Consider the following 14,118-nt stretch of genomic DNA (forward strand, 5'->3'; position numbering starts at 1 on the left):
TGCATTTAAGTGTTAAGAGTCAACACAAAAAAACATATAGAATTACAAAATCTATTCTGAATTTATTAAGATAAGATAGGCATTGCGACAATTGAACACGACAGCACCCAACGAACCACGAGTGTGTTTCACGGAGAGTCCGACGCGCGAATCTCACGCGAGAAGACCCGAGACTTGCGGGGTCCGTGGGAGATCTCCAAAGCAATATAAAACCAAATTTGCCACCCGTCAACGGTACAGTTTCGATTTGAATAAGTGCTAGCGCGGTCGTCGTCAAGTCCCTCGTGTTGTTAAGAATTACTTCAAGAAATCCAGTCCAGAATGGTGTCCCGAAGCTGTATCGCTGCGAGCCTGCTGCTGACCGTGGCCATGTTTGGGGCCGGCGCCTTCGCCCGACCCGGATATGCCGTTGATTATTATGTGAGCGAAGGACTTTTTTTTTACTGTGATTGTGATTGTGGGAAATGTTCTAAATTGTGTTGGTGAAAATGGATATGGTGAAGTTTGTTATCAGAAATGGGTTGTAGTTGTGATTTGAAGTTGGTATTAAACACTGATTAGTGCTAAAAAGTTATTTTTTCTGTTTTACGAAGATAATAAAAAAACGTGAATTTACTTATTTGAATAAAAACAAAGTGCGGATTATAAAAAGCATGTGAATTGCTGGTGAATAAGTTGAAAAAAAAACTAAAACAAATCAGAACAATTTGAGGATAATTAAAAAAATATTTTAGCATATTTAAAATCTTAAAAGTTTTGCAAACTAATGTAATAAGGCAGTTCATCAAAAGAAATGAAAAAATTGAAGAAAACAAATTCCTAACCAGCTGAAGGAAACGTCCTATTCCATAATTTCATACAAATCGTCGCTTGTAACATGTCCTATATTTTTACAGCAGACGTGTCACACGATAGCACACAAGCGACGAAATTCAATCAGTTTATTGGAAACTTTTATTGTGAATTCTGTTTAAATTAAATGCTTTTTGGTGAACCATGTTTATGAATTATTTATCAACAGATTCATCTCAAATCAGTTAAGAAAAAAATATACTTTTAAGTTTATCAAAAAATAAAAGATAAATCAAATTTTCTACAACATTTATTCAGTTTATTTGGAAAAGTAATATGACCAAACAAAAGATAAAGAAAATTTTATGAAAATTGCACCTCAATCTACATTATGGCGCTTTAGACTGAGATTTCCACAAATTGAATTTTGAGATATTCTGGATTCAACTAGTTTAAAAAATTCAGTAATAAGACAATTTTTATTTAAACCAAGTGAAATCATGAAGAACTTGTTTAATTTTTTAACTAAATCCTTATAAATAAAAATTAATTATATAAAACTTTCAAAAAGTTGCATTTGTTTGAGGGTTGTTTGAAAAAATATATTTAAAAAAATGAACATGTCTATCTGCAATTTTTGGATTTTTTAAATAAAAGTTTTAACTGTAATGTATTGAAATGTTTTATTTTGTATTTCGGGTGGCTTTGATAGACATAGCTTTCTTGTGTTAAAAGTGCTTTTTATCATACGTTAAATGTACTATTAATAAGGTACCAGCTCCAGTATTTTTGAGAATAAAATCAATTCCATTATAGGGGAAATTCTCGTATGTTTGGCAGGTTAAGCACTCGCTCCTAACTCCATCCAATTTGCTGATTTTCACTATTTAAACAACTAATTTTGCAAAACTTTTGATAGAAACTTGCATGCTCACTTCTCATTCACTCGAGTTCAGTTGAAAACGCTTTTAATTAGCTTTAATTGAATGTCAAAGTTCTGACCTGCAAAATTAGAGGCACGCTGCAATTAGATACTGTTTCCCTACTTACTAACATTATACACATTTAATATTTTACATAAGAATTGTGTTAAAATATACAAAATACACTCAATTTCAATTGAAATTAATGAAAAATTTCAACTTTGCAAAAAAACTTTAAAAATAGATTCCTTGTCGTTTTTTTCCATATTTACTTTTCAATTTAAAGGACGATTACAAAAAATTAAATTTTTGATGAAATTTGTTGAAAAATTCGCAAATGTTTTTCAAATGATTGCTGAAAAAAAATCATCATCTAGGAGTGTAAAATTTACATAAAAATACGAAAATTCATTCTGCTTTCAAATTTGAACTAATTTTCATTTAAAAAAAATTATGAATATAAATATTAATCAGCACTATCGTAATTACAGAAAAGATCTTTTTAAACCGTTCGAAATTTGTTGAAAACTTCTACTTGAGGTACTATGAACACTTCTACCACGGCCAGCATGATTACTTTCCGTTTCGTAATTATTTAATGTGTAATTTTTATTTTGGCTTACGGTACCGTAAATTTATGCAAAAAAGCAAGAATCCTGATTTTCACCTTTTTCACGAAAAAAATTAAAAACCTCAACTTTCAAACAACGAAATCTCTGATGATATCTCTGAAACTAAATATCGTGGATAGTTGATCTACTATGTAGAATCGAATGACGCTGGCCGTGGTAGAGAATTAAACACAGTACCGTAAATTGGGGTGACTTTGATAGCCCGGGGTAACTTTGATAGCCCGGGATGACTTTGATAGGGTTTTAAAATGCTCATCAAATTAATATCTAAACATTTTTGAGAATTATGAGTATGCAAGCATTAAGGGACAGCTTATTAACGAGCATATTAAGCAAAAATGTGACTGTTATATTGGATGTATCAAAATTAGTGGTCAAATCAAATTTCTATCAATGTCACCCCGGGCTATCAAAGTCACCCCAGTTTACGGTACTTCAAAAAGAAGTTTTCAACAATTTTTGAATGGTTTAAAAAGATCTTTAATTGTAATTACGATATTGCTGTTGTTCATCACGAGTTTTTTAAATTGTTTTAAATGAAAATTAGTTCGAATTTGAAAGCAGAATGAATTTTCGTATTCTGTAGTAAATTTTACACTCAAAGATGATAACATTTTTTTGAGCAATAATTTAAAAAAACATTTCAAGTTTTTGCGAATTTTTCAACAAATTTTATCAAACATTTAATTTTTTGTAATCGTCCTTTAAAATTAAATATTGAAGAAAATGACAAGAAATACATTTTTTATGTTTTTTTTGCAAAGTTGATAATTTTTATTAATTTTAAATCAATTTAAGTGTATTTAAAAAACTAACTTAATCCACCTATGTGTTTGATGCCTTCCTCACTTTTTACCAAAAATGGCTATATGAGTGGTTTCATCATTTTTTTACATCCAGAAAAAAAGAACACAATGTATAGCTTATGTGGTCATAACTCGAGACAGGGTTGCCAGATCTTCAATGTTTTGGACTCTTTGGAAAGGCCTTTCAATTTCCTAACCAACGATGGGTTGGATGATGGATCCGGACATAGTTTACATACATTTAAGTGAGATCCGGCTTCAAAAAAGTACATAAATATCACTTAAGTGGTCATAATTCGAGACAGGGTTGCCAGATCTTCAATGTTTTGAACTCTTTGGAAAGGCCTTTCAATTACCTAACCAACGATGGGTCGGATGATGAATCCAGACATAGTTTACATACATTTAAGTGAGATCCGGCTTCAAAAAAGTACATAAATATCACTTAAGTGGTCATAACTCGAGACAGGGTTGCCAGATCTTTAATGTCTTGGACTCATTGGAAAGGCCTTTCAATTACCTAACCAACAATGGGTCGGATGATGGATCCGGACATAGTTTACATACATTTAAGTGAGATCCGGCTTCAAAAAAGTACATAAATATCACTTAAGTGGTCATAACTCGAGACAGGGTTGCCAGATCTTCAATGTTTTGAACTCATTGGAAAGGCCTTTTAATTACCTTACCAATGATGGGTTGGATGATGGATCCGGACATAGTTTACATACATTTAAGTGAGATCCGGCTTCAAAAAAGTACATAAATATCACTTAAGTGGTCATAACTCGAGACAGGGTTGCCAGATCTTTAATGTCTTGGACTCATTGGAAAGGCCTTTCAATTACCTAACCAACGATGGGTTGGATGATGGATCCGGACATCGTTTACATACATTTAAGTGAGATCCGGTTTCAAAAAAGTACATAAATATCACTTAAGTGGTCATAATTCGAGACAGGGTTGCCAGATCTTCAATATTTTGAATTCTTTGGAAAGGCCTTTCAATTACCTAACCAACGATGGGTCGGATGATGAATCCAGACATAGTTTACATACATTTAAGTGAGATCCGGCTTCAAAAAAGTACATAAATATCACTTAAGTGGTCATAACTCGAGACAGGGTTGCCAGATCTTCAATGTTTTGGACTCATTGGAAAGGCCTTTCAATTACCTAACCAACGATGGGTCGGATGATGGATCCGGACATAGTTTACGTACATTTAAGTGAGATCCGGCTTCAAAAAAGTACATAAATATCACTTAAGTGGTCATAACTCGAGACAGGGTTGCCAGATCTTTAATGTCTTGGACTCATTGGAAAGGCCTTTCAATTACCTAACCAACGATGGGTTGGATGATGGATCCGGACATCGTTTACATACATTTAAGTGAGATCCGGTTTCAAAAAAGTACATAAATATCACTTAAGTGGTCATAATTCGAGACAGGGTTGCCAGATCTTCAATGTTTTGAACTCTTTGGAAAGGCCTTTCAATTACCTAACCAACGATGGGTCGGATGATGAATCCAGACATAGTTTACATACATTTAAGTGAGATCCGGCTTCAAAAAAGTACATAAATATCACTTAAGTGGTCATAACTCGAGACAGGGTTGCCAGATCTTCAATGTTTTGAACTCATTGGAAAGGCCTTTTAATTACCTTACCAATGATGGGTTGGATGATGGATCCGGACATAGTTTACATACATTTAAGTGAGATCCGGCTTCAAAAAAGTACATAAGTATCACTTAAGTGGTCATAACTCGAGACAGGGTTGCCAGATCTTTAATGTCTTGGACTCATTGGAAAGGCCTTTCAATTACCTAACCAACGATGGGTTGGATGATGGATCCGGACATCGTTTACATACATTTAAGTGAGATCCGGTTTCAAAAAAGTACATAAATATCACTTAAGTGGTCATAATTCGAGACAGGGTTGCCAGATCTTCAATGTTTTGAACTCTTTGGAAAGGCCTTTCAATTACCTAACCAACGATGGGTCGGATGATGAATCCAGACATAGTTTACATACATTTAAGTGAGATCCGGCTTCAAAAAAGTACATAAATATCACTTAAGTGGTCATAACTCGAGACAGGGTTGCCAGATCTTCAATGTTTTGGACTCATTGGAAAGGCCTTTCAATTACCTAACCAACGATGGGTCGTATGATGGATCCGGACATAGTTTACATACATTTAAGTGAGATCCGGCTTCAAAAAAGTACATAAATATCACTTAAGTGGTCATAACTCGAGACAGGGTTGCCAGATCTTCAATGTTTTGAACTCATTGGAAAGGCTTTTTAATTACCTTACCAATGATGGGTTGGATGATGGATCCGGACAGGCAAAAATAAATGAATAAATAAAAGTGCACGTAATTCTAAGGACCCCATCATTCATGCAACTACTCGAGCTGATCCTGCACAGTCATTTTTGACACATGTTGGAGGTCAATGAGATAATTCAAAGTGATGAAACGCATAAATAATTTATAATAATCACGTAACTGGTTTCCATTTGAAATATAACACAAATTCAACCACGGTTGCAATCAGCTGTTTTTGCAAAACTAACCATAGCTAATATCGATCATTTTTCAAATCTTTTGTTAGTCTCTATCACCCCGAAAAATATCTTACACAACAACTCTATTGATAGCATGTATCGATCACCTTGCGTGAGAGATGCCCCCAAAACATGACACAGCCACTTCCACACCAATCGAACCCATGATTTCGTGCCATTTCCATTTTACAACCAAATCTACAGTTTATCACTACCCAAATGGGCTTTTATTGTGTAGAGCCAGCTTATAAAGTTCGCTTTTTTTCTTCTCCCAACCTCTTTCAGGATCACCCCAAATATGCCTTCAACTACGGCGTCGCAGATCACAGCACCGGTGACGTCAAGTCCCAGCACGAAACGCGTGACGGAGATGTTGTGAAAGGTAACGGCATAGAATCAGCCAGAGATTAGGTTTCATCTGTCGTGACAACCTTCGAAATTACGCAAATTAAACATCGTTTGTTGTATTTTTTGTTCCGATGTCTTGCGCGCCGACATGTGTTTGGACAAAACGACGTACAAAACTGTTCCAGTTCCATAATTCACACGTTTAGTGCAAAGTAGTGATTTCCCACGCCGCGGCTAATTCGTGGCAATTCATTTCCATACACAACGAGACGGCGATTTCCCGCCAAAAAACATTATTCACTCTTATGCTACCGAGCAGGAGGTGGGTCGTCACCTACCGCGTTGAAGTCTTTTGTACTTGCGAGCGGAGAAACAGCGCAAAGAAGCGTAAGCAAAAGGAGGAGGCCCTTGTTGGCACGTGGCGCGCGTAACTGCCTCAAGGTGCCGCGGCCGGTGGAAAAGAGTACGTGTATGCTAATGATTGTGGTGTACGAGTACACACACAAGTTAGATTGTGCTACAATGATGTGACCACAAGAGCACTAATTTGCATACTAAAGACCCGTGCAGGTTGACATTTTGAGCTGAGAATTTCAGTGTTAGTAAATACTTTGACTATTAATACACCTCTAAATTATTTAATGTCTTTCAAAAGTGAGCAATTCTTAAAAAAATTGGTCTTCATTTTTAAATTTAATTTTTGTATTTTTCATTCGGCTGCAACTTTTTTGGCTTCTTTGGTATGCCCAAAGAAGCGATTTTGCATCATTAGGTGAATTTTAATTGCAACTTGATTTGCAAAAAACATGATTTTATTTTTTTATATGTTTTAGGCACATCAAAATACAACTTTTCAGATATTTCCAGAATGTGCAAATTTTTTTTTGACGAAGTTATGATTTTTTTTTAATTGAAATATTGGTCGCAATAATTTTTTAGCCTCATTCTTTCATCAAATTTGCAATCAAAAAGTACTTAAGTGAAATTTTGACAAAATGCGCCGTTTTCAGTTTATAGCTTTTTTTAGGTAAGTTTTTTGAAAATAGTCGCAGTTATTCACTTTTTTAAATTAGTGCCCAATTTTCAAAAAAAATAATTATAAGCTGAGAAAATTCTCTTTGTTTTGCTTTTTGAACTTTGTTGAACAAACATTCAACATTACGCCCTTGTGAAATGTTGGTCTTGATTTAAAAAATAAATAAAAATATTGTTTTCGAAAATATTGGTAAATTTCACGAATGTTTCGTACTTTAACATTGAAAATCGGACCTTAGTTGCTGCGATATCGACATTAGAATATATTGGGTTGTTTGGGTGGAGTTAGAAAACATAAATTTTTCTGTTTAAAGATTAAATTGCATGGCAATATTTCAACAACTAAGAGTCGTATCAACAATGTTCATAAAAGCAAAATAAAGAGAATTTTCAGAGCTTAAAAAAAACTTTTTTTTCAAAAGTGGGCAAATATGAGCACTAATTTTAAAAACAAAATAACTGCAACTATTTAAAAAATAAGTAACCTAAAAATGACCTATTTCAATAAAGTACTTTGACCGCAAATTCGTTTTTTTTGTTCGATTTCGATTGTTTTTTTAGCGATACTCTATGATCAGCTGTATATATTTAATATGTTAGTACCGTAAAACGGGGTGACTTTGATAGCCGGGGTGACTTTGATAGGTTCGCAATTTTTCAGCAAAATGGCGAGTACAATTAAAATACTTACGGAAAGGTTTAGAATCATACTGACTATGGTAAGAAAGTATTCAAAGTACCTCAAGAAGAACTGTTCTAAAAATTTTGAAAAGTTTAAAAAGTTAGTTAACTATAGTTAGGAAAATATTGATGAAAGTCATCATTTTTAACTTCTCAAAGTGTCATGATTTTCTCAATTAACATGATTTTGAATCTGAAAACGGAATGCCTTTTCGGATTCCTTGGACAATTTTCCACTAGGAGAAGGTTAAGTAAGTTTGTAAATAATAAATAATATGTATTTTTGAAACACAATTTAAAAAAAATCTCCATATTTTTAAGCAATTTCAGTTGTACAAATTTCATGTAAAATATGAAAACTTGTGATTCTTGCTTCTAATTCAGTATAAATTGCAATATAAATCGATAATTTTATAAACAAAACTAGTTTTAATAATTATCAGGCAAAATTCCGACTTTTTAACAATTTTACCTGAAATTTATATGTATTTTGTTAAAAAGCTTATAAACTTAGTTAACTAAATATAAACATTGATTTTTTTTTCTGAAAAACTATATCAGCTACTTTAGTGATAGTACATTTAACGTACAAATAAAGTTTGAACATCTTAAATATGATTTCAACCAGAAAAACTATGACTATCAAAGTCACCCCGGAATTTAAACTAAGAATTTTTGACGTAACTATTTGTCTAAACACTATTGAAAAAACTTTTTTTCCAAAATAGTGCATGGACTTTGTGTGACCTACCCCAGTACATGTTTTAAAAATAAAAATCTTGAGACAAATCTTACCTGTTGGAAAATATTCCAAAAACAAATTGAAATCCTATCAAAGTCACCCCGGTTTACGGTAAATGTTTTTCGGCTCGAACTTTTTGGTGGCCTTCCCTGTAACCTAAAAAAAGAGATTTTGTGTCTTTGGTTCACCTTCTAAACAAAAATAGTACGTAAATATTTTTGAATCTGCATCTTTTCAAGATATTTTCTAATCGATTTGGTTGATTCAGCATAGTTGTAGGTTTTAAAAATAGTATCACGGTTTTTACCCCAATCTTTAATAAAGAAAAATCACGCAGCATTAATTCCCCAAATCCGTGATTTTCATTTTAAAATTTTTATTATGTTTTAAAAGACAAAAACCAATCAATTCATGTTTTTTTTTTTCAATAAATGGAAATCCCACGTAAAAAATAAAGCCCTTTTAATTAAATTTCAGTTTTTCGATTTTCAACAATAGTTTCCTAGAGTGCCTTTGTCCGAATTTTTTTTTCGAATAGATAGGACAGTTCCCTATGTCTAACAAACAATGAAGACCAAATTTTGTGTTGTATAAAATTTCTGTTTTTACTCTAAAACACATAAGAAACAATCATAACTTGGCGGCAACATTTTTGTCCGTATTTCTTTATGGCTCAAAAGCTGAGGATGTTTTTCCTGAAAACATATCAAAGAATTTCAATTTTTTTTTTGGGTGAAAAAATTAGCGAAAAATGTCCGGGTACCATTTTTTCAAAAAGGTCAAATCGATCAAATTCCTCCAAAACATACAGATTTTCGAATATTTGCGTAGCAATTGTTTAAAGCCTTGTATGGGCACAAAATGGCTTTACGAATTATCTCCACAAAGTTTGAGCCGAATAAAAAAAAAATCAAAATGAAAACCCTTTCCAGTAATCGGGGAGAATTGCATTTTTGAAACAATTAAATAATTTAATAATTTACCAACGTTTTGCGAAGTGAAAAATATCATAAAGTTTAAATAAAACAAATTTACCACATTTCGTGTGATGTCAAACTTCCAGTGGATTGAATTCCACGAAAATTAAAAAAAAAAATAAGTATTGGATTAATTTTGAAAACAATCTTCCTAGAATAAAATAAAATAATTCCATCCCAAATGAAAGCTTGAAAAAATGGGTCTTCCGTTCAAATAATTCTGCAACCAATTCTAGTTCTCAGGATCGCATAAGAAAAGTTATTAGTTGGGTTTTAAAAAGGTCGTTATTCATTTCTGTTTAAATCTTGCATACCTATGTTTGACAATTATTTCTTATAAGTTTTTTATGAAGCGCAAATATACAGACAGATAGATAGACTAGTTTTATTGATGGATCCTACAATAACCTTACATAATTCATTGATTTATATAAATTATCTAAGATAAACAGAGCAAACTCCGCGTGTCAAAATAATTGTTATTGGTTTGTATATTGGTTATATTTATTGATTCAAACAAATTTTACATCAATTTGATATCCTTATGCCTATGCAATAACTTACTTAACGTGCTGATTGTTATCCGAGCATTCGTTGGTGAAGGTTGTCTGAATCAACATGACTCGTCGCGTCCCGGCGCAAAACGCCGGCAATATTGCCCTACCTGCGGCTCAAGCAGGCAAAAAAGTGGGAATTTCCAAAAGGAAGGTTGAGGCCTCAACTGATGGCCAAAAACCGGGAATTTCCAAAAGGAAGGTGCTTTTGGAAGTGACATCGAACAGCAAAAAGACGAAAAAGAGCGACGGTACTGTACCGATGGATGAGGAGGAGGAGAACTCTTCATCGCACGAGGAGCAGCTTTTGAAGAACAACAAGTTTGCTGGACTGCCTGACGAGGACCAGGTAGCGGAAGCAAAGGAGAATGAAGTGAAACAGCGAAAGGAGAAACTGCCTCCTTTTTATGTGAGGCAATCAGCAGCAACGATCGACTTTCGTGCGGGGCTTGTTGAACTCATCAAGTCTGGGAAAGTCCAAGGCAACATTCGTCTGTGTCAGGACGGATTTAAGGTGCTGGTGCAATCCAGGCAGCACTATCAACTGGTCAAGGATTACTTGACCGAAAACGAGGCGGAGTACTTTACCCATGATGTCGTCATGGATAAGCCGTACAAAATCGTCGTCAGAGGTCTGTACGACATGCCAGTGGAGGAATTAGCTGCCGAGCTAAAAGTTTTGAAACTGGATGTGTTGGCCGTGCACAAAATGAGCCGACGCAACAAAGACATCAAGTACCGTGACCAGCTCTACCTGCTGCATTTGGCTAAGGGATCGACGACGCTTCCTGAGCTGAAGGCAATCCGAGCGGTTTTCAACATTATCGTGTCGTGGGAGCGATACCGACCAGTGCATCGTGACGTCACACAATGCTTCAACTGCCTGGGCTTCGGGCACGGAGGTAAGAACTGCCACCTGAAGCGTCGTTGCGCCAAATGTGGTACTGATGCGCACATCACGTCCCAGTGCATCCAAGATTCGCTGGTGAAGTGCCTCAACTGCAACGGTGAGCATTCGTCAACCGACCGAAAGTGCCCCAAGAGAGCTGAGTTCGTGAAAATTCGGCAGCAAGCATCGACGAAGAATCAGCCTCAGCGTCGTAGAACTCCTCCAGCCCTGGTGGAGCAAAATTTTCCACCTCTTCAACCGCGACGCCAGGTCCCGAACTTGGCACCGTTGCCGTTGGATCCCAGGAAGAGAGCTGAGATGAATCATCCACGGCCGGGTTCCAGCCAGGAGCCGAGACCGCCACCACCGGGCTTCAGCCAGGAGCCAAGACCAACCCAAGAACCAGCAGTTGAGGAAAATGGTAATGATCTTTACACCTCAACCGAACTCCTCAATATTTTCAAACAGATGTCCGCTGCACTGCGTGGATGCAAAACCAAGACCCAGCAGATTGAAGTGCTGACCTCGTTCGTCATCCAGTATGGATCGTAGGTCCCTCAAGCTGCTGAATTGGAACGCTTGCTCCATTAGGAGGAAGAACTTAGAGCTGGTGGATTTTCTTCGCGAGAAGGAGATCGACGTAGCTGCCATCACGGAAACTCATCTGAAGCCCGGTGAAAAAGTTTATCTGCAAAACTACAAGATTGCGACGCAGCTCGACAGGACCACGTCTGGAGGAGGAGGTGTGCTTGTCGCTGTTCATCGTGATCTCAAGCCACGCCGGCTGCCACACTTTAAGCTGGACATCATCGAGGCCGTTGGAGTGGAAATTCCCACTTCGGTTGGCCCAGTACTCTTCATTGCTGCATACTGCCCACGTCAGGTGAATGCCAGAGATGGTTCAGCAGCAAAACTGAAGGGCGATATCCAGAAGCTGACACGGCGGAGCGCAAAGTACATCATCGCTGGTGACCTCAACGCGAAGCATGAAGTTTGGGGCAACAGCAGGAGGAATCGGAACGGAGTGATTCTGCACAACGATCTGCAAAACGGATACTACAACGTTGTGAGTCCGGATCGTCCAACGAGGGTGGCTCGGTCTGGGAATCACTCAATCATCGATTTCTTCATTACCAATATGGCTGAGAACGTGGCTCATCCTGAGGTGTTTGAAGAGTTGAGTTCTGATCACTATCCGGTGGTTGTGGAGGTTGGAGCTTCCGTTACTCCGCAGCGGCAACCAACCCGGAAAGATTACCACAACGTTGACTGGCAGCAGTTTCAGCAAGTGGTAGACAGCAACATCGACTATGATCAACACCCGGAAACTTCTGCCGATATTGATCGTTCGCTGGAGGTGATCCAGCAGGCTATCAACCAAGCAGAGGCTGCCAACGTTCGGGAGGTTCCTGTTAATTTTAAGGTAACTGATATTGACGTAGATACTAAACACTTGATTAGACTTAGGAATGTTTATAGGAGACAATATCAACGGACTGGGGACTATGACAAAAAGATTTCAGTTAACAATTTGAACAAAATCATACAAGACCGACTTGACAATATTAGAAATCAAGAATTTTCAAAACATGTAAGCCAGCTTGGGAATTATTCAAAACCATTTTGGAAACTTTCAAAAGTTCTTAAAAACAAACCAAAGCCTATTCCTCCTCTTATTGTTGAGGATTCTCCTTTGATTACATCCGAGGAAAAGGCAAATGCACTTGGGCTTCATTTTGTTAGTTCACATAATCTTGGCGCTTCCATGACCAGCCGTAAAGAAACATCAGTTGCCAATAGTATTTCAACAATCAATGACTCTACCTTTGAATTTCCTGCAGATTCCCATGTTTCTGGTGAGGAAGTCAAAGTTGCAGTTAAACAAATGAAAAATATGAAAGCTCCTGGCTTTGATAACATTTTTAATCTAGTGTTGAAAAAACAGAGTGATCAGTTCTTTCAACATCTAGCCAATATTTTCAATAAATGTTTGCAACTTGCTTACTTCCCCACCAATTGGAAGCTGGGCAAAGTCATACCAATTTTGAAGCCTCAAAAAGATCCAACATCGCCAACAAGTTATCGTCCCATTAGTCTTTTGAGTAGTCTGTCCAAACTCTTTGAGAAGGTCATCTATTCAAGGCTTTTGGATTTTACCAACGATAATAATATAATTTTGAATGAGCAGTTTGGCTTCCGAAAGGGGCATAATACTGCTCATCAGCTTACGAGAGTAACTAAAATCATCAAGCAGAACAAGCTTGAGTCTAAATCAACTGCTATGGCTTTGTTGGATGTTGAGAAGGCTTTTGACAATGTTTGGCATGATGGTTTGATACATAAACTGTATTTATACGGTTTTCCAATGTATCTTATCAAAATTATCCAGCACTATCTTTCGGAGAGATCGTTCAGGGTTTTTCTGAATGGGATTGCTTCTGGATTATTCAACATTGATGCTGGGGTTCCCCAAGGAAGTATTCTTGGCCCACTTCTGTACAATATTTTTACATCTGATTTGCCTACTCTTCCTGGTAATGGTGTGTTGTCACTTTTTGCTGATGACACTGCCGTTATTTATAAGGGTAAAATAACCAGATATTTAGTCGGCCGTCTTCAGAAGGGTCTTGACGTTCTTTCCGAATACTTTGGCGACTGGAAAATTCGCATAAATGCAGCCAAAACTCAAACCATCATTTTTCCACTTTCCAAATCGGCCCGATTTGTCCCAAAGGATGATGTTTTGATTAAAATGAATGATGTTTCAATACCCTGGTCAAAGGAAGTTGTATATTTAGGTCTCATACTTGACTCGAAACTATTGTTTCGACAGCATGTAGATAAAATATTGAACAAGTGCAGCATTCTCATCAGGTGTTTGTATCCTTTAATTAACAGAAAATCAAAGTTATCTTTGAAAAATAAGCTAGCAGTTTACAAACAAATAATTTACCCCGTTATTGAGTATGCAGTACCTGTTTGGGAGTGTTGCGCTAGAACTCATAAATTGAAGCTCCAGCGTGTCCAAAACAAGGTACTCAAAATGGTTTTGAATGTTCCTGGCTGGACTAGATCAAGTGAGGTTCATGAATTAGCAGAAGTAAAAATGTTGGATCAGAAGATTCAAGAAAAATGTTTGAAATTCAGGGAAAAATGTG

At 36.3% G+C, this 14,118-nt stretch overlaps 1 protein-coding gene across 1 annotated transcript in view; it reads left to right on the top strand.

The window, feature by feature from the left end:
- The first annotated feature begins 251 nt into the window (after window positions 1-251).
- Window positions 252-14,118, top strand: part of LOC120421627 (cuticle protein 7-like) — a 30,268-nt gene continuing 16,401 nt past the window's right edge. Inside the window, exons 1-2 of the mRNA XM_039584855.2 lie at window positions 252-420; window positions 6,020-6,116. Of these exons, the coding sequence (XP_039440789.1) occupies window positions 322-420; window positions 6,020-6,116 (196 nt within the window). The 5' untranslated portion in view covers window positions 252-321. The remainder of the gene's footprint in view (window positions 421-6,019; window positions 6,117-14,118) is intronic.

This window comes from Culex pipiens, chromosome 3, assembly GCF_016801865.2.
Source record: "Culex pipiens pallens isolate TS chromosome 3, TS_CPP_V2, whole genome shotgun sequence".
Lineage (NCBI taxonomy): Eukaryota > Metazoa > Arthropoda > Insecta > Diptera > Culicidae > Culex > Culex pipiens.